Raw genomic sequence first — 19,792 nt, 5'->3', positions numbered from 1 at the left:
TGAGTGAGCAAACAAGAAGGAAAGAGGAAGAAACAACAAGTAGAAAAGCAAAGCCCAGCCCTCTGTGCTGTGTCACCTCCCCCAAGGACTGGGAGAGACAAGGCAGAATCTGCAGGGAAAGAGGGGAGAAAAGATGTTGGACTGAAGCTGAACCTGGGAAAGTAGAGGAAAAGTGTTTCCCCAGGTGTTTCTTTAGTCATTATCTTGGGTTTTCCTCGGTATCTGAATCAGTAACTAAAAGTTTGTGTTACAGCAATAAATCAAGTGAAATTCCTCAATTTGAGAGGGTTCTGCCCATGGTGGCAGGGACTGAGGCCAGGTCTGGGCTGGGATAAGCAGCCTGGGCTGGGATCAGCACTGATTTCCCTCTGAAGCCTTTCCTTCCCTTCTTCCCAGGCTAAGCCATTTTGTCCCCTCCAGTGCTGACACAAACCTGCTCAATTCTTCCAAGAGCAGATCAGGTTTAGGCCCAAAGTCACCTGTCCCAGCTCCACACCTGAGGGGTGCCTGAGCTGGACCTTGTGCCCCAGGCAGTGCTTTGCAGCAGCACCAGGGGCAGAAGCTGCTGCAGATACACAGCTGTGACCAGCCCTGTGCACAGACCCCACAGGTGGGCCAGGCACCTGCAGCTTCCAAGAAAAACCAGGGATCTCAAACTGCCCTGGTGCCACATTGTCTCAGTTTGAGACCAGCCGGGAGACTGATTTACTGCCGTAACACACACCCTTCAGCATGGGCTGGGAGAGACCATACAGCTCATCCAGCAACTGCCAGGGATGGGGCAAGCATCACTGGAAAAGCAAAAAATCACTTACTGGGTATTTGCAAGGAAGAGAAAAAGAAAATGGGAAAAACAAAAGCCCAAAACAAAACAAACCCACTTTGATAAGAGCCCTCAAAGCAGAGTTATCTGTGATATTCCATAACACTTCCTTGAAGACCAAAAATCAGTTTTGACACTGTCTCCTGCATCAAACACCAAGTGCTTCAGCCTCAGGTCTATGATGAGTTTTCTGGACAGCTTTAGATTCACACAATAAATCCTCTGTCTGGGGCAATGGGATGCCCAGTCTGAGCACCTATGCTCAGGTACAGCCTCAGGGCCAGGGCAATGTCAAGGTGCCACCCAGCAGGTACCTGAACCACGGTGGCTGTGAGGCAGTGTCACTGTGACAATCCTGCTGGCAGAGTTCTCTGCACTGGCAATGTTCAAAAGGGCCCTTTTCCCAAGTGTAACCATTGCAAGTGAGTAGAATATCCAAAACAGAAAGCACAACATAAAAGAAAGGTGAAAAATAGTAAAGTTTAATAGCTAAAAGAAACTCACACAGATCTGAGCAAAACCCAGGAATCAATAAAACATCTGACAAAATATCAATAAAGTATCAACAGCACTGGGGACAGCAGCTCTCAGACCCGTGTGAAGACACACAGGATCCTGAGCAGATCCACTTTGGACACTGCTGAGGACAGGGACAGCAGTGATGCCCTGCAGATCCCGGGGTCTGTACCTGGAACAGAACAACGACAATTTGATCCAGGCAGGAGGAGGAGGGAACACAAACCCAGGTGAGTTTAGCCACAGCAGCCCTGGGCAGTGCTGTCCACCAGAGAGTCAGTCAGTCACTACCCAACACCTGACGGAGTTCTGGAAGCACCTGGAGCCCTGCCTTGGCTCTGTGATGTACCAGGGCTCTGGCGAATCCCGGCTCAGCTTTCCTGCCCCAAGCACAGCACAGCACACCTTCCCCAGCCCAAGCATCTGGGACTGCCCAAAGGAAATTCCAACAGGGCACTGTAACTAAAACGGCAGCACTGCAAGAAGCCCGTAGGGAGACAGCATAAATGGACTGAAACCCCGTCCAGGAACATATCTCACACGGCATCACAGAGAGAAACACAAACCAGCCACCAGGACCCAGCTCTCTAACTCCCAACCAACCCCTCCAGCAACACCCTGTCATCGTTCCACCACATACATGGGTAATTCAATGGCTTTGTTCATCCCATTTCCCAAGGACACAGAACTGCCCCAGCACCCAGTCAGGCTGTGAACACCGAGGACTCCAAGTGCTCTCACATGCAGAGCTATTGGCAAAGCTCCTCATTTCCCAGCCCAGCTGCAGGTGAGCAAGGACAGGACAGTTCACCTTGCCTGGCTGATGTCTTTCTTCACGTTCTTTTTCCTTCTTTTCTCTCTAAGGGACCGTGGGAACAGCCAGCAGGGAGAATCTGAGGCTTCCCATCAGCAAACCCAGGCCAATCCCATCTGGAACAAGCAGCCTATCCTTCTCCTGGCCCTTGACCTACTCACCATCTGTCCTGTTCACACCCAAACAAACAGAGGGGCCAGTGAGCTGCATGGCCAGACTGTCAGCACTAGCACTGCTGGGGAACTCTTCCTGCACCACCCCAGCATCTGCCTGTTATAGATGATCCCAGGCTGCACAACGCGCACGAGGCTTTCCCTCTCCCATGCTCCCCAAAACTCAGCACAGCTCTGCGTCTGGCACCCCAGGAGAGCACCCACAGGTGCTGCCAGGCCAGCAAAGCACAGCCTGCGCGGGTAATTCAGGTCACCTGTGCCTGCTGTGCCCGCAGCACGCGGTGCACGCACTCCTCGGCGCTGTAGATCAGCTGCCCGCGCCGCAGCTGGGGCTCATCCTGCTCGTACCAGCGCCGCTTGTCGAACTCGGGGAAGAAAAAGGCAATTTCTCTGCTGGCTGAGGCAGGTGAGTCTGTCAAAAGAGAGGGAAAGGCAATGAGAGAGACTTGCCAGTCTGCCTCCACAGACACGTGCCAGACTCCAAAGGTGCCTGCACCTGGCCAGGTGTGCACAGGGTGTGCAGAAAGGAACAAATCGCTCACTTAGAGCCCCAGAACTAAAGCAAAGGCAGACAAAGCACCATCATTTCTGCCTCCGCAAGAACCACCCAAGAACGCCAGGCCTACCTGAGCCATGGGTGGTGTTCCTGGTGTCTGTAAGGCCGTAGGCACCTCGGATGGAGTCTGGGTGGCTGTGTCGGGCTCGGAACACTTTGGTGGGCCCCATCACGGATCTCCAGAGAGGGACAGCATTCTCATGGGCCAGGATGTAAGCCCACATGGGACCACTGCAGCAAGGGCCCAGGAACAGTAGGAGAAAGATCACGAAGAGCTCATTTCAAACAGGTTGTTCATCATTACAAACCTGCCCGGTACAGCCGCCTTGGGCTGCCGCGCTAGGCCCTAGCCTGCCCTGCCGCGCCATGGGGAGGGGCGCGCTCCCACCGCGGCGGCGTTGGCACTGCTGCCCTACTCCGAACGATGATCTGCAGCACCCTCGGGGTGCCACCCGCCAGGTGCCACCGCTGTCACGGCAGGCTGCGATCCCGGCACTGCTCCCGCCGCGGCCGGAGCCTCCCAGCTCCGCACAGCCCGGCGAACCCTCCGCAGCCGCGCCACGGCAGCGCGGGCCGTGCCGCGCACCCGCGGTCGTACCTGGCCATGAACTCCACCAGCCGCCGGTAGAAGAAACGCCCTGCGGACAGACATGGGCCGAGTCGGCGCCGGCCCGGGCAGCATCCCGCTCCGCCACCCGGAGCCCGCTCGTACCTGCGTGCTCCCGGTAGAAGCGGCGGCTCTGCTCCGCGCCGCACCGCAGCTCCTTGGCGCGCACGATGAGGAACCGGTGACGGAGGATGGCGGCGTGCACGGCCTGCGGGAAGAGGCGGCGCTGGGGAGTCGTGGCGAGGCCTGCTGTGCCGTGCTGTGCCGTGCCGTGCCCGGCCCGGCCCTCACCTCGCGCACGAGCGGATGGGCCACCGCGTCCGGCTTGAGCAGCGCCAGCGTCAGCTGCAGCGGCCGCGCGGGGCCCGCCATAGCCGCCATGCGCCGGGCGGGGCGGGGCGGGGCGGGGCGGGGCTGAGGCGGGGCGGGGCGGGGCGGGGCGGGGCGGGGCGGGGCGGGGCTGAGGCGGGGCGGGGCTGAGGCGGGGCGGGGCGGGGCTGAGGCGGGGCGGGGCGGGGCTGAGGCGGGGCGGGGCGGGGCGGGGCGGGGCTGAGGCGGGGCGGGGCGGGGCGGGGCGGGGCTGAGGCGGGGCGGGGCTGAGGCGGGGCGGGGCGGGGCTGAGGCGGGGCGGGGCGGGGCGGGGCGGGGCGGGGCTGAGGCGGGGCGGGGCGGGGCGGGGCTGAGGCGGGGCGGGGCGGGGCGGGGCGGGGCGGGGCTGAGGCGGGGCGGGGCTGAGGCGGGGCGGGGCGGGGCTGAGGCGGGGCGGGGCGGGGCTGAGGCGGGGCGGGGCGGGGCCAGGCAGCGTCGCGCGGCGGGCGGGCCGCGCAGGCGCTGCCATGGCGACGGCGGCGGAGCAGCAGGGCCGGGCCGCGGCCCCGGAGGAAGCCCCGGACGGGGCCCGCGAAGAGGCCGCGGCCGGCGCGGAGCAGACGGTGAAGATCATCTGCCTGGGCGACAGCGCCGTGGGCAAGTCCAAGTGCGTGGGGCGCGGGTTCTGGCGGGGGCCCCGCGGAGCCGGGCGGGCGGGCGGCTGGTGCCGCGGCTGACAGCGGCCCGTGTCTCTCCGCAGGCTGCTGGAGCGGTTCCTGCTCGATGGCTTGTATCCTTGGCAGCGGGGGAGCGGGGCGGCGCGGCGGCGGGCCCGGCCCGGCCGCGGGCTCCGCGGCTCTCGGTGCGCTCCTTAACGCGGCGCGGCCGCCCCCAGCAGCTCTCCACCTTCGCGCTGACGCTGTACCAGCACCGCGCCCGCGTGGGCGGCCAGGAGGTCCGCGTGGGTGAGTGGGGCCGGCCCGGGAGGTGCGGAGCCGTGGCAGAGGGAACGGCCGGGAAGTGTAGATCCTCTCGGTCTGGGTCTCGGTTACGTGTTTTGATAGCGGCAGTGACAAAATGGTGCCCTTCTGGGACGGGGCTGCAGCGTTGGTGGATGGGGCAAAGTGACTGCTATCATACCCTGGGCTTGGCGAAATGTAGGGCACTGTCCCCACGATGTCCTGCACTCCGAGCTGGAGAGACAGGCGTTGGATGGATGGGTGAACAGAGCATAAAGAATGGCCTGGATGACCGCATGGAGTCACTGGTCATGGTTCATTGAGGTTGGGGCTGACAGTGCTCAACATCTTTGTTGTGACACAGACATTGAATGCAAATGTGGTCTGGTGGGTACATATCTGTATTTGGGCAGTTTAAGAAAGTCACTGTCCAGTAGGCCTGACACAGAGTCCAATCACAGTATCAGTGCAAAGGAATCCCTAAGGAAACTGGCTCATTTGGCTCTGGGTCCAGCTGACAAGAGGTGTGACTACACTGAGGTGCTTAACTGAAGCTGTGCCAAGTTATACAGCAAACCAGAGCCAGATGTGAACCTGCAAACCCAGTGAGAGGTGGGGGATCTCCACCTGAGCTGCACCAACAGCAAAAGGCATGGCTGTATCGAGGTTTGCCCCATGATATCTGGTGTATACAGAACTTCATGAACTGGGACCTGTTTGCTTCTGGCAGCCTTACCTTCAGCATTTCAGAACAATTTATGCTCCTGGGAGAGCAGAGTCAGATCTCTGTGAGAGGAGCTGGAGCACTTTCCAAGGCAGGGCCCCGGCTGACCATCACTGGGTCAGAAACCATCAGTGTCCAGCAGTTCCTGGAGTTTTAGGTAGTTTCCCGTTGCCATCCCTAGTGACAGAGTGCCAGACATGGCTACTGCTCTGTGCACTTCCTCCTCTTTTGATCCTGCTGTCCCACACAACTCATGTCACCGCTGGCTTCTCCTTTGTTGATGGCTAGTGCCAAGCCCAGTAAGGAAAGGTCCCAGTTTGGCACAATTTTGTAACCCTGAGGTGTTTCAGATTGGTGAGGTGAAGCTCAGTTCATGTCCTTGAGCATGTGGGCTGGGCTTTGCCTCCTGGGTGTAAGTTGTGAGAAGAAAGCACTCAGCAAGTTGTGTCATTCTGAGCAATGTTTCTGTTACAGACTTCTGGGACACGGCGGGCCAGGAACGGTTCCGGAGCATGCACGCCTCCTACTACCACCAGGCCCATGCCTGCATCATGGTGAGGGAGTCTCAGCTGGACCATGGGATTTGGGCGCAGAATGGTCTGAGTGACACATGGCTTTTGTGTTACTTTTTGGTTACATATCTGTGTGCTCCTTGTCTCTTCCAGTGGTTTATAAAACTTTCCTAGATTGTTCTTTCTTCTCTCACCTGATAAACCCCCTGTAGATGGAGCTGTTAGCTCTGGTCTGACTCTCCTGGTAACATTTTTCCTCTATCCCCTGGCTCTACTTTCTTCTCAGTGTCCTGATATTTGTCCCTGTTGCCAGTTTTGTTGGCTCTTCTCCTGCTCAGATCTCCTGGTTTGTCCTGTCGCTCTCACTTTCCATTGTTCCACCAGTGATTTTCATTGGTGGTTTAGTTGTCAGAACAGAGGAGGCCACATCTGATCATGCTTGGCACACAGTGTTCCCAGTGCCAGCTCCCCGTGTGGGTGGCAGGGACTTGCACAGGACACAGGACAGTGGAAAGGAAATCAAGGGCTGTTTCCTGCTACCTGGGCTTGGCGATACTGTCCCTTTCTCCTTCACCATTTCTAATAACACCCAGTTCCCTTTGTCTTGTCTTCATGGGAACACTCTGGATTCTGTCCTTGTGTTGGTCGGAGCTGTCCTGGGTTGGCCCCACAGATTGGTCAGTGCTGTCCTGGGGCAGTCAGCCGTGCTGGGCTGGCCCTCAGCCGTGCTGGGCTGGCCCTGGGATAGGTGGTTCTCTCTTGGAAGGTGTTTGATGTGCAGCGGAAGGTCACCTACAAGAACCTGAACAGCTGGTACAAGGAGCTGCGGGAATTCCGCCCAGAGATTCCGTGCATTGTAGTGGCCAACAAGATTGATGGTGAGTGTGCCTTCGGCTCCCAGCTTGCCAGGGTCATGGTGGGATTCACTGCTGCCCTCACTGAGAACCAGTGTCCCTTGTCTGTTAGGTCCAGAGGATTTCCTCAGTCCCGCAGAGCTGAGTCCTGTGCTGACCTCAGCTGCTGTCTCACAGGTTCCTGTCCTGTGTCACCAGCAATTAAAAATGCAAATTTCATCCATTTCAGTTTTATTCAAGCATTTTTCTTCCAGTTCTGTCCTTACCACACTGCCTATTCTATTAATCAAAAACCCAAAAGTGATTGGAATAGCACCTTGTCAAAAACGGCAGCAAAAGAAAGCAAAAGCTGTTCTGTGGCTCCCTGGATCAGTCAGGGATGGCCTTGGTGCTCCTTCAGCCTGCACAGACTCCTCTGTGCTGAAGTGCACCTGCTGTTCACCAGAACTGTTCACCTGGCTCTGCAGGAGGCTGGAAGGTTCCCTTCCATGGGGAATGCTAGCCAGCCCTTGGCAATTACTGTCACAGGGCTGTGGCTTGTCTGGCTCAGCAGGGGCTGACGTGTCCGCACACAAGACACCCACCCTCTGGACGTCCTGCCATGTCTTACTGACCATGTCTTCTTTGTCTGCCTCAGCGGATATGAAGGTGACCCAGAAAAGCTTCAATTTTGCCCGGAAATTCAGTTTGCCCTTTTACTTTGTGTCTGCTGCCGACGGCACCAATGTGGTGAAGGTGAGATGGGCATTTGACTGCTGGGCTTGCTGTCCATGAGGTTTCTTGGCAGCCCAGGGAATGGGGGGTGCTGTAGACACAGAGAGCAGGAAACGGTCCATCATTTCAGCTCCACATGAGAGGCTGGTGGCTATGGAGAGCTGCAGAGGGTTTTTTTTCTCCTGGGATGTGGGAACAGTCTCCATCTGCTACAGAAACCCAATGCCTATGTGCCCCATCCCGTGAGTGACGGGCCTTGTCCTTCCCACCAGCTCTTCAACGACGCCATCAGACTGGCCGTGGCTTACAAACAGCACTCAGGAGACTTCATGGACGAGGTCCTGCGGGAGCTGGAGGTAGGGAAGCTTCTGTCCTTGCTCTGTCCTGAGTCCTGTTGGATGAGCAGTTCTGCCCTCTTTCCCCTGTGTGCAGCACAGGAAGCTTTGCCCTCTGCTGGGCTTTGTGTGCTGCTCCCTCTGGGCTGGGAGGGGGGAAGTGGGAACCATCACAAGAGCTCTCACTGCCCTAGGCCGAGTCTAAAAGAGCCACAGCAGATACAGTTGTTGCAGTCTGTGTAATTTCTCAGCAGTTCCTTGTCCTGCTCCTTTCCAGAGCTTTGACTTGCAGAACACAAGCAAGGATTTGTCAAATAAAGAGAAGAGCTGCACTGAAGAGGAGCCCTCATCTGCCTAGGCCTGGCCCCTGAGCCTGTTTTCCCCTTGGCTCTGGACTTCTGGGGCCTGCATGGAGGACAGTGAGCTTCTCATGCCCTAGAGCTGTGGCGGGCAGCTGGGCCTCTTCCCTTCTTGTGAGAGCCTACCTGGGCAGGATCTTCATTGGCTCGGCACTCCCTGCTGCACATTTCGCTCAGGAGAGGGTTGGGAGAATGCCACATGATTCCACATGGATGGTAGCTCATTCCTACTGCTCCCTCAGGAAAGAGCTGCCTAGGAGAAGTGAGACATCCTGGACCTGCAGGAGGGATCCTGCCCAGGCACTGTAGTGGTAGCTGCTGCAGAAAGCAAACACTAAAAGATATTTTTTACAGAGCTATGAGATGGCATCCTCGCTGTACTGCTGCTATAAGGAGGCAGGTCCCAGGTGGTTTAAGGCCACAGGCCAGCCTAGCCTGCTCCCAGCTGAGCCAGTGCCCCAGATCCCAGGGGCTGCTAAGAACAGGTTTCTTCTTCCAGGTCCATACAGCTGATGCAGGTGGGCTCACACCCAGGGGCTGGTTCTGTCACAGCTTGTTGGATGTGGCCATGGCCATGGTCTCTGTGTGTGTGTGTGTCTGTGCACAAGATGCTGCATTCCAGAGAGCTGGATACAGACACACTCTAAGTCACAGACTCATGGAATAGTTTGGTTTGAAAGGGACCTTAAAAGTCACCTCATTCCACCTTCTGCCATGGGCAGGGATACCTTCCACCTATCTCAGGTTGCTCCAAGTCCTGTCCAGCCTGGCCTTAGACACTTCCAGGGATCCAGGGGCAGCCACATCTTCTCTAGGTACCCTGTGCCAGGGCCTTGTTGCCCCCTGAGTATAAATCCTTCCCAGCACCTCACCCCAGCCTCCCCTCCTCTAATGTAATCCATTCCTCCTTGTCCTGTCATGCCCTGCCCATGCAAAAAGCTGCTCTCCCCCACTACTATAACCTGCTTCAGGCACTGCAAGGGATACTGAGGTTTCCCTGGAGCCCTTTCCAGGCTGAAGAATGAATGTGGACAGCACAGCAGATGGACAGATAGAGCAGGGACTCTGAGAGCCTGCAGGTGCACTGAGCAGGGCTGAAAAGACGGTTAATGGTGAGCACAGAAACTTTACTTCAACACCTCAGTCACATCAGCATTGCTGTGGCCACAGCACAGCAGCATGGGCAGGACAGAGAAGCCTCTGGCCCCAAGGCTACCTTTGGCCCAGCAGGATCTGCTGTGATCCACTGTAGCCCTGGATCCTGCTCATCCCACTGCACTGCTGCTCAGGCTTTTTTGCCCTTCCAAAACTGCAGGAACTCCTGCAGCAGATTCCAGAATTGCACCAGGATCTGGTGGGGGAATGCCATGGGCAGTGACGTGCCCGAGGATGTCACTGCTGGTCTCTGGCTGTACTCGGGGGTCAAGTTGATATGTTCCTCTGGTTCCTCAGGCTCCTCCTCAGGGGCCGAGGTGACGACTGGCTTTGGTGCTGGACCAGCTCTTTCTGCTGGGCTCAGGCCCGTCTGGAGCAGGATCCAGTTGTAGAAGTGCTGAGTGGAGGTGTAGATCCCGGGGTGCCTGGCTCTGTCACAGCCTCTTCCCCAGCTGTTCAACCCCACCAGCCAGTAGTAGTCAGCTCTGTTGTCCTTGCAGACGAGGGGACCCCCGCTGTCCCCCTGTGCCAGGAGAGATGGCTCAGGGACTGTGGGGGGCTGCCTTTGGGAAGGGAGGGCAGGACAGGGGACAGGCCGGGCTGTGTGTGGGGGATGAGGGGGTCCCTGTGCTATCGGGGTCTGAGGGACTCATCACACGCTCCTACCTGGCAGGTGTCGATGCTGCCCTGTGGGTACCCAGCACACAGGTTGTCAGCATGAACAGCCCCTGCATACCATGGGCTGCTGTTGCAGAGCTCTGTGTCCATGAGGTGGACCTTGGACTCCTGCAGCACCATGCCTGTTCCCTGAGCTGTGGGCACAGAGGTGAATGAGCACCCTGCAGCTTGGTACTCATCCCCTTCCCTGCCTGTGGTGAACCCCCTTCCCAGGCCTTTCCCTGCCCCTTCCCCACGCAGCGATGTTCCCAGCTGTGTCCCTGCCCCTTCCCCACGCAGCGATGTGCCCAGCTGTGTCCCTGCCCCTTCCCCACGCAGCAATGTGCCCAGCTGTGTCCCTGCCCCTTCCCCAGGCAGCAATGTGCCCAGCTGTGTCCCTGCCCCTTCCCCACGAGGCAATGCTGCCCAGCTGTGTCCCTGCCCCTTCCCCAGGCAGCAATGTGCCCAGCTGTGTTCCTGCCCCTTCCCCATGAGGCAATGCTGCCCAGCTGTGTCCCTGCTGTTGGCCTGGGGAGGAGCCAGACCCATCTCTCCTGAGGCTTCACAGGGCCAGCAGGAATGGTTTGGGTGAGCAGGGACCTTACAGCTCATTCCGTTCCATGCCCCATCTTGGCAGGGACTCCTTCCCCAGCCTGGGCTGCTCCGAGCCCGGCCCCGCTGACGTCCTGCAGCTGGACCCTGTCTGTGCCCAGTCCGTGTCCCTGTCTGTGCCCAGTTCGTGTCCCTGTCTGTGCCCAGTCCGTGTCCCTGGGGTGCCCAGTCCATGTCCCCGGGGTGCCCAGTCTGTGTCCCCGGGGTGCCTGGTCTGTATCCTTGTCTGTGCCCAGTCTGTGTCCCTGTCTGTGCCCAGTCCATGTCCCCAGGGTGCCCAGTCTGTATCCTCGGAGTGCCCAGCTCACCCTCGGAGTACACATCCCATTGGGAGCTCACCTCTGGCAAAGTTCCAGCCGGCGATGTAGCAGGATTTCAGCTCCAAGACCCTGATGGAGGCGTCGGGCACGCAGCCCAGCTGGATGTAGTCACTGCACTCCACGGGCCGGTCCAGCTCCACCAGGGCGATGTCATTCCTGGCTGTGGCAGGCACATAGTGCTGGTGCACCAGGAGCCTCTGGATGTGTCTCACTGTGGCCTCAGGACCCATCTGAGTCAGATCTGAGGCCCCTATCACCACCTTCCACATGGAGATGCCCCTGGGGAGCAGATGGACAGAGGGGTGACAGGGAGCAGATGACAGAGGGGTGACAGGGAGCAGATGGACAGAGGGGTGACAGGGAGCAGAGCCACGGGCTGCAGCAGCCCAGCATTTCCCGGCCTTCTGCTTCCCAAGGCGGGCAGGGAAGTGGCACGTGGTGCTGTGAGCTGGGCACCTGCCCTGCCCCAGGGACATCTCTGTCCCTGCTGTTTCTTACCCGGCCCTGGCGAAGCAGTGTGCGACCGTGAGCACCCACTGGGAGCTGAGGAGGACACCCGAGCACATGTGCCACGTGCCGTTCTCCCAGGTGGCCTGGATGCTGACAATGCCGGGCCAGGCCCCTGGCTGGACACCCGTGCCAGCCACAACACGGGACAGGTCAGCAGGAGAAATCATGGAGTCGTAGTCAAGATCTGAAGAGCTGTGGTCGGAAGCCATGGGCCGGAGCCCGCAGGTGCCTCTGGAAGCACAGAGCCATCACTGCCCTGCTCGGTGACTGTTGTTGCTCTGCTGCCACTCAGGCTGAAAGTCCCACCCGGTGCTGAGCAGCAGCAGGGCCAGAGAACCTCGAGGGGTGTCTTTCCCCACAGTTCTGCCAGTGAAGTCCCCAAGTGTTCCTCCAACTCCCTCCCAGAGCCTGGGACCACCGACCTGCATGTGTCCCAGGAGCCCCACACGGGCCTGGCCAGGGCCAGCAGGAGGAGCAGCCGCAGAAGAGCCATCGGTGCCAGCACAGGTGGCACAGCCAGAACCGAGGTGGCACCTCTAGTGTGGCCCCGCCACAGCCCCCACAGCCTTCGTGGTGCTCACAGTGCCCGGGCCAGGGCTGCTGTCACAAAGGGGACAGTTCTGAGTGCTGGGCGTAGCAGGGAGGGGCAGCACAGAGTCATAGAGATGTGGAATGGTCTGGGTGGAAGGGACTTTAATGACCACCCAGTGCCACCCCAGCCATGGGCAGGGACACCATCCATTATTCCAGGTTGCTCCAAGCCCTGTCCAGCCTGGCCTTGGGCACTGCCAGGAATACAGGGGCAGCCACAACTGCTCTGGGCACCCTGTGCCAGGCCTGCCCACCCTCACAGTCAGGAATTCCTTCCTAATGCCTGCTCTAACTCTGCCCACCTTCAGCTTTAGACCATTTTTCTTGTGTTCTATTGCTGCACGCTCTTGTCCAAAGTAACCCTCCAGCCTTTTTCTAAGCCCCCTTGAAGTACTCAAAGGGGCACCAAAGTCTCCCTGGAACAGCCTGTCAACCCTCCTTCCCACCCTGAATGAATATTTTAAATGTGATCTTTACTGCAAAACAGCAGTGCTCTGCTAATTCACCTACATTCACCTTTTACATATGTTTATTTGCATCCATTTCAGAAAGGCATCTGACTTTGATTAAATACCTGGAGAAATGAAAGTTTACATTTTTTTCCTCTATAATTTCTTGAAGGATTTTGTGGGAGGATGGCTGAGGGTAAAAAGATAACAGTATGAAATTATAGGGGAAAATACAGTTGCTGCTCTCTAGGTGGAAGGCAGTCAGCATGCCTGATCTCCCTCACACAGCACAATCCAAGAGAATCCCCTGCTGCCCATGCTATGGGATGAGCCCAGGACAGGAGGGTTTTAGGCTGGGTCATGTCCAGCCCCTCATCCACCAGCACACCCAAATCCTTCTCCCAGGGCTCCTCCATCTGCTCATTCCAAGCCTGGATGGATTCCAAAGGTTGCCCCAGGCACAGCATCTGCACTTGGTCTTGTCAAACCTCATGAGGCTCCCACAGGCCACCCCTTGGGCCTGTCCAGGTCCCTCAAGGGGCAACCTGCCCCACTCAGCATGGTGTCACCTGCAAACCTGCTGAGGGTGCACTCCCTCCCTTCATCCTTTTCATTAACAAAAATATCAAATTCTCCCTGTGCGTCTGTGATCCCAAGTTCTCCCTTTCCCTTTGGGTGGGACATCACAGAGATGTTGCACAGTGTGTGGCCAGCAGGGCAGGGGGAGTGATCCTGCCCCTCTGCCCTGCCCACGTGAGGCTGCTCTGGGCTCCACAACTCAGGAAAGACAAGGAGCTGCTGGAGGGTCAAGGAGACCACAAAGAGGATTCAGGGTCTGGAGCATGTCTGTTGATGAGGAGAGACTGCACAGGTTGGCCTGCTTAGTCTGGAGAAGGCTGAGAGTGGATTCCATCCATCCATACACATATCTCAAATCCCAGAATCACGCAGAACCACAGAATCAATTACACTGGAGAAGCCCTCCCAGACCATTGAGTCCAACCCATGCCTGGTCTCCCCACTTTGTCAACCAGACCAGACCACTGAGTGCTACGTTCAGTTGTTCCTTGGACACCTCCAAGGACTGGGACTCCAAGGGCAGCCCCTTCCAATGCCTGACCACCTTTCCATGAAGAATTTTTTCTTGAAGTCCAACCTGAACCTCTTCTGGCATAAGTTGAGGCTGCTCCCTCTTGTCCTGTCCTTTGCTCCCTGGGAGGCTGAGCCTCCCCTGGCTCCCTTGTCCTGTCAGGGGGTTTTGGAGAATGAGAAGGTTCCCCCTGAGCCTCCTTTTCTCCAGGCTGAGCCTCTCCAGCTCCCTCCACTGCTCCTCATAGGATTCACCCTCTAGAGCCTTCCCAGCTATGTTGTCTTCTCTGGACTCCAGCCCCTCCGTATCTTTCTTGAACAGAGGGGCTACGAACTGGACACAGTACTTGAGGTGTGTCCTCACCAATGCCAAGTTCAGGGGGATAAGTTCTTCTCCACCAGCTCATTTTAGGCACACAGGGACAGGCTGCTCCTGCACCTTAAAGGTTTCCTTCTTGATGCATGCCCAGCCTTCCTGGGACCCTTTGTTTTTAAGGGCTGCTTCCCAAGGGACTGTCCAAATCAGTGTTCCAAACTGACTGAAATTCACCTCTGACAGTCCAGGGCAGAGGTTTTGTTGACGCACCTTGTTACTTGGCCAAGGATTGAAAACTCCTTAATTTCGTGGTCACTGTGCCCAAGATGGCTCCAACCTCCACATCTTCCAGCAGCCCCTCAGTCTGCAAACCGCAGGTCCAGTAGGGCCCCACCCTTGGTGGGCTACTCAGCTGCTGAGTCAGAAGTTCTCTTCCACACATTCCAGGAACCTCTCAGACTGTCTCCTCTCCACTGTGTTGCTTCCAGCAGACATCCATCAGGTTAAAGACTCCCACAAGAACAAGAGCTGGCAACCACCAAACATCAGCCAGCACTTTATAGAATAATTCATCTGCCTCTTCATCCTGCTTGGTGGTCTAGAACAGACTCCCACCAGGATATCTCCCTTGCCATCCTTCCATTCCCCTTGATTCTCACCTATAACCACTTGACCTTTTCATCACTGCCACTAAGCTCCAGACAGCCAAAACCCTCCAGAACATACAGAGTCATCACACCACCTCTCATGCCTCACCTGTCCCTTCTGAAGAGCTTGGAGCCATCCATTGCAGCATTCCAGTCATGGAGTCATCTCCTCACAGTTCCATGACAGCAACTATGTCAGAGCTTTGCTGCTGCACCATGGCCTCCAGCTCCTCCTGTGTTGCCCACACTGCTGCATTGGTGTAGATGCACTTTAGCTGCGCTATCGATTTCTCCCCAGCACTGACCTGCTGCCCCCAGCTTCATCTCCAGTGAGTGTGCTCTCATCCCGCTCTCCCTTCAAACCTAGTTTAAAGCCCTCTCAATCAGCCCTGCTAAATCACAGGTTGGAACTCTTGCCTCTTCTAGAGGTGAACCCCATCTATCTCCAGCCTGGTGCTATACAAACCACCTCATGTTCAAAACCCCAAAATTCCACCAATGACACGAGTCTTTAAGCTAATTTTTGATCCCATGGATTTTCCCATTCATTTTGGCATTCATCGCTACTACCAAAGGAATCAAGAGCACCACCTCTTGTACCTTGTGCTCTTGTCCCTTCAACCAGGCAACCCAGTGCCTTGAAGTCCTTTTTTTTACCCTGGTACTTTTCTCATCAGGACAATGAGCAGTGGGCAGCAAGTGGTGGCGCTGAATTAGTGCAGGGAGTCTCTCAGCAGTGTCCCCTGCCTGTGCCTCAGGAGGCAGCAGGCTTCCCTGTGGGATGGCTGTGGTTGGCATGCAGGGTCCTCGGCCCCCCTCAGAAGTGAATCATCTGCTACAACTACCCTTCTTTCTTTTTTCCTTAATACCTGTAGTTGTGATCTGTCTCACTGGCTGCACTGATCTGGGAGACCCACCAAGTAGAGTTTCTTCTCTCAACTGTCTGACCCTCAAAATCCAGGACCTCGTATCGGTTCTGTAAGGGCACCTGGGAAGGTGAGGGAAGCCAGGAGGGAATTCTGCTACCTCCCTAAGCAGGGACCTGTTTCCATTCCCCAGCTTTTAGGTCTTCTCCTGCCTGATGGCAAGAGGTTCAGGGCTACTCTGACTCTTACTGAGCTTTTACGCACTGCATTTTTCTTCTGGGTGACAGGACGCAACTCCACCAGTCTGTTTCTCCTTGGCACTCCTTGATAATCCTCAGCCTCCCCACCTCCTCTGTAAGATCTCCACCTGTTCACACCACATGGAGCATTGTTCCCACTGTCCTCCAGCAGTAACAGTAGGCTCACACACTCCCTGCAACCTGGTGTTTCCTGGCAAGCTCTGTCTGCTTCTCCCTGCTCCTGCCAGCAATGCCTTTTGTCAGTGTGTGAACTGCTGCTGGGTCTAATCAAGTTGGACAACGGAAAAAACCAATACCCACCTGAAGGGAGCTCACCAGTCAGGAGCTGTGCCCTCCAACAAATCCTGCTGCTTGAGCTGCCACGCCATGTCCTGCTGCTCCATGTCCCATTTGCCTGCCCCAGTCACCACGCTCTGGGTCACCTGTGCTGCCTGGAGCCATTTCAATCTTCCCCTGCTCCTGGCAATGTCCCCTCTGTGCCTGACAGGCTGCCAGGGCTCCTGAGTCCACGTGGAGCTTTGGACTGCTGCTCACATGTCCACACTAATCCCTTACCTGAGGGGATTGCACCCATCCATACAAATATCTGAGGGGATCCCACCAACCCCAGACCTCCCCAGGTTATGGGGATGGTGCCAGACCCAGCCCCGTGGTGCCCAGTAGCAGGACGAGGTGTTAGGTCCTGAGCTCACCATGAGGCACAACTTCCCTGCATCATGGAAAGGCCAAGCCCTGGGACAGCTGCCCAGGAGGGTGCGGGGTGTCCCTCCATGGAGACATCCTGACCCACCTGGACAAGTGTCACCTGCTCCAGGTGACCCTGCCTGGGCAGGAGTTGAGCTGGATCATCACCAGAGGGCCCTTCCCACTCTCACTGTTCTGGGGTTCTCTGTGTGATAAATGTGTGTGAGACACCTGTGTGTGGCACCTGTGTGTGTGTGGGACATCTGTGACAGCTGTATCCATGCCCACCCTTGCCCATTCCCCACTGCCTGTCCCAGCACGGGCACCACCCAGGCCTGCAGAAAGGTGGGTTCCCCCTCAACCCCTCTCCAGGTGTCACCCGTGTCTGCAGGGGCACAGCAACGGCTGCTGAGGAGTGGGGAGCCATGGGGACATGGAGGGTGGGAACAGAAACACGGGGACAGGGCTGGGTGCACAGGGCCCCCGGGCCCTGAGACCAATGCCCTTCAGGCCCTGTGGGGTGTGGGGGGCTCACCCCAGCTGTCGCCCTGAGGGTGGGGGTTATGGGGGGGTCTAAGAGTGCTCCTGTGCTCTGAGCCCTCCACATCTCTGTCCCCGTGCCCCACTGCATGTCCCTGTGGCACGTCCCACATCCTCCCCATCTCTGTCCCCGCCATGTCCCATCACCCACAGCACAGAGCAGAGCAGACAATAAGTGGTGTCAGCACATGTTGGGGACATTGTCAGGAAGACACATGAGGACAAAATGACACTTGGGCACTGGGGCGGACAATAAATAACCTTCTCCCCAGGTTCTGCTGGGGCTGAGGAGGCTGGAGAGGAGCTGGGGGAATGGTGACAAGGTCACAGTGACAACTCCCAGTGTCCTTGAGGTGTTCCTTTCCCTGACCCTGGTGTCCCTCCCTGCCTACAGGCAGGACCCAGCAGGATTCAGCAGGATACGGTGGTGGCACTTCCCCATCACGGGACACGGCTGAGACATGGTCACGGGTCACCCTCAGGGCCCCTGTGGCACCCCAGGCACCCTCAGTGACACACGAGGTTCCCTGTGTCACCCTCACAGCCACGGAGCAACCATAGACCCCGAAGGACACCCTGGGAAACCCAGGGACCCCCCCAGCAGCACCCTGGGATGGGCTGGGGATTTCTTGGGATGGGGACCCCCAGGCATGGGGCACAATGGCCCCTGGGTGGGTTTCCCTGAGGTGGAGACCCCCAGGCCTGGCTTGTGACCCCGTGGGTGCCAGGGGCTGTTTTGGGGTACCAGGGAGGGCTACCACAGTCATCGAGTATGAAGAAGTCGGGGGAGCGGTGGAGGACGGTTTGGGGGTGCTGGGAAGGTGGCGGGGGCTGTCTGGGGGTGCTCGTCACCCGTGGCTGGGTGCGGAGAGGCCACGGGCACAGGGGACAGTTCGGGCGTGCCGCGGGGGCCTGCACACACGGGGGGCACCGGGGAACTGTCTGGGGGAGCTTAGCGTGGGATCTGGGAGGATTTAGGGGAGTGCGGGGAGGGCCGGGGGTCCGGGGGGCTTTATCGCAGCTCGTCAGGCGCGAAGAGCCCGCGGGCGCGGCGCAGCACCGAGTCCCGGGCCGGGTCGTAGGGGTGGTCCTTGGAGGGGATCTCGAGCACCGCGGGCAGCGCCCGGGCGTGGGCTGCGACCGCCGGCCGGATCTGCTCCGCCAGCGCCTGCGAGATCAGGATCATGCCCACGTCCTCCCGCGCCAGGAAACCCCTGCCAAGGGGAGAAAGGGGAGAGTGAGGGGCACGGAGCGCCCGCCCTGGGCGCCCCAGCGGGGGAACGCTCCTCGGGCTCCTCGGGCCCCGACCCCGGGACACTCCCGGCACCCCGGCCCGATCCTGCCAGCCTCTGCCTCCCCTCCTGGAACTCCGTGACCCGCCAGAGCCCAGAACCCGCCTGGATCCCCTCAGAGAGCCACTGGGACGGACAAGGCCACCCAGGGACCCCTCGGCACCCCGAACCTCAGTGACCCGCTCCGGGCCCTCGGGCCGCCTTCCTCCCCGCACACACCGGAACGTCTCCTCGATCTCCGCCAGGCTGGTTTCCTTCTCCACCACCAGGAAGTTGGGCCGCCGGTGCTTGTCCAGCTCCCCGATGCCGCCCAGCAGAAACCCGGTCACCGTGTCCTCGTCGCCCATCACCGCGATCAGCTTCCCACGGCCCGCCATGCCCAGGGCCCGCTGGGAACGGAATCCGCCGGGATACGGACCGCGGGAAAGCCGCTGCCGGGCGCCGGCGGGCTGGGGGTGCGCCGCCGGGAGCGGCTGTGGGGCTCGGCACCGGCCGGGACCGCCCGGGACCCGCCGGGACCGACCGGGACCCGCCGCCGCTTCCGGGTTCCGCCGCCGCCGCCCCCGGAGCGCCCCGCCCGCCGCTGCCCGGCAACGCCGCCGGCCCCGCCCGCCGCCGTGGGAGGAGCCGCGCCCCGATGACCCCGCCCCCCGGTGTCATCGCCCCACCCCCTCCGCCGGCCCCGCCCCGCGAAGCGCGCATGCGCACTGCGCCGTGCCCTTCAGGGGACGCTGCGCTACCCTGCACAGCGCCCTCTAGCAGACGGCACGGGCCCCGCAGGCAACCCTGAGCACACTGGCAGGGACCCCCGAGACCCCCGGGCTGTCCTGCCATGGAGTCCCCTTGAACCCCCCGAGACCCCCGGGCTGTCCTGCCATGGAGTCCCCTTGAACCCCTGAGACCCCCGGTCTGTCCTGCCATGGAGTCTCCTTGGACCCCCCGAGACCCCCGGGCTGTCCTGCCATGGAGTCTCCTTGGACCCCCGAGACCCCCGGGCTGTTCCAACATGGAATCCCCTTGGACTGCCTGAGACCCCCTGGGCTGTCCTGCCATGGAATCCCCTTGGACTGCCTGAGACCCCCTGGACTGTCCTGCCATGGAGTCTCCTTGGACCCCCAAGACCCCCGGGCTATCCTGCCATGGAATGCCTTTGGACCCCCCGAGACCCCCAGGCTGTCCTACCATGAGTCCCCTTGAACCCCCCAAGATCCCCAGACTGTCCTGCCATGGAGTCCCCTTGGACCGCCTGAAACCCCCAGGCTGTTCTGCCATGGAATCCCCTTGGACCCCTCAGGACTCAGCATTCTGCTCCAGACCCTCCCAGGCCATCTCCAGTATTCTGTTCCAGACCCCACCATCTCACACTGGGGCCTCATTATACCATCCTGCAGCCCCCAGGATCCCCCCCCACTCCCTAGGACCGGGATGTCCTGCTCTGGACCCCCACCTCGGGCCCCACAATCCTGGCCCAGACCCCCAGGGCCACCCCCAAAGGCTTCTGTGCTGTTCTGCACACCCCAGAAATGTGGTGTCTTGCTCAGGACAGCCC

General features: G+C 59.0%; 4 protein-coding genes across 8 annotated transcripts; 1 reads left to right on the top strand and 3 right to left on the bottom strand.

The window, feature by feature from the left end:
• Positions 1 to 1,284: 1,284 nt before the first annotated feature.
• On the bottom strand, positions 1,285 to 3,884 carry NME6 (NME/NM23 nucleoside diphosphate kinase 6). Of its 2 annotated transcripts, XM_021546963.3 has the most exons (6): positions 3,781 to 3,884; positions 3,595 to 3,697; positions 3,481 to 3,520; positions 2,953 to 3,113; positions 2,581 to 2,738; positions 1,285 to 1,511 (listed from the first exon to the last, which is right to left on the bottom strand). In XM_021546963.3, the coding sequence occupies exons 1-6, from the start codon at positions 3,868 to 3,870 to the stop codon at positions 1,386 to 1,388; spliced, it is 678 nt and encodes a 225-aa protein (XP_021402638.2). In that variant the 5' UTR covers positions 3,871 to 3,884; the 3' UTR covers positions 1,285 to 1,385. The 2 variants fall into 2 exon arrangements, with proteins under 2 accessions (XP_021402638.2, XP_085425761.1); XM_085569635.1 differs by lacking the exon at positions 1,285 to 1,511 and having other exon boundaries at positions 2,572 to 2,738.
• Positions 3,885 to 4,307: 423 nt separating this feature from the next.
• LOC110479574 (rab-like protein 2A) lies at positions 4,308 to 8,610 on the top strand. Its single transcript, XM_021546961.4, has 8 exons — positions 4,308 to 4,465; positions 4,559 to 4,588; positions 4,684 to 4,763; positions 5,956 to 6,035; positions 6,760 to 6,871; positions 7,485 to 7,582; positions 7,834 to 7,917; positions 8,174 to 8,610. Exons 1-8 carry the CDS (start codon positions 4,326 to 4,328, stop codon positions 8,252 to 8,254), a joined length of 705 nt encoding a protein of 234 aa, XP_021402636.1. The 5' UTR covers positions 4,308 to 4,325; the 3' UTR covers positions 8,255 to 8,610.
• LOC116184413 (acrosin-like) lies at positions 5,141 to 16,980 on the bottom strand. Of its 4 annotated transcripts, none has more exons than XM_085569480.1 (5): positions 11,932 to 16,980; positions 11,498 to 11,740; positions 11,019 to 11,278; positions 10,077 to 10,222; positions 5,141 to 9,933 (listed from the first exon to the last, which is right to left on the bottom strand). In XM_085569480.1, exons 1-5 carry the CDS (start codon positions 12,000 to 12,002, stop codon positions 9,541 to 9,543), a joined length of 1,113 nt encoding a protein of 370 aa, XP_085425606.1. In that variant the 5' UTR covers positions 12,003 to 16,980; the 3' UTR covers positions 5,141 to 9,540. The 4 variants fall into 4 exon arrangements, with proteins under 4 accessions (XP_085425606.1, XP_085425605.1, XP_085425604.1 ...); XM_085569479.1 differs by having other exon boundaries at positions 14,225 to 16,980; XM_085569478.1 differs by having other exon boundaries at positions 11,498 to 16,980.
• Positions 16,981 to 17,125: 145 nt separating this feature from the next.
• ATP6V1F (ATPase H+ transporting V1 subunit F) lies at positions 17,126 to 18,793 on the bottom strand. The gene is made up of 2 exons (XM_021546962.3): positions 18,463 to 18,793; positions 17,126 to 18,165 (listed from the first exon to the last, which is right to left on the bottom strand). Exons 1-2 carry the CDS (start codon positions 18,618 to 18,620, stop codon positions 17,964 to 17,966), a joined length of 360 nt encoding a protein of 119 aa, XP_021402637.1. The 5' UTR covers positions 18,621 to 18,793; the 3' UTR covers positions 17,126 to 17,963.
• Positions 18,794 to 19,792: the final 999 nt, after the last annotated feature.

This window comes from Lonchura striata, chromosome 1A (genome assembly GCF_050655825.1).
Source record: "Lonchura striata isolate lonStrDom1 chromosome 1A, ASM5065582v1, whole genome shotgun sequence".
In the NCBI taxonomy this organism is placed as follows: Eukaryota; Metazoa; Chordata; class Aves; order Passeriformes; family Estrildidae; genus Lonchura; species Lonchura striata.
The sequence above is the reverse complement of the archived record's forward strand: the minus strand, read 5'-3'. Positions and strand labels throughout refer to the sequence as shown.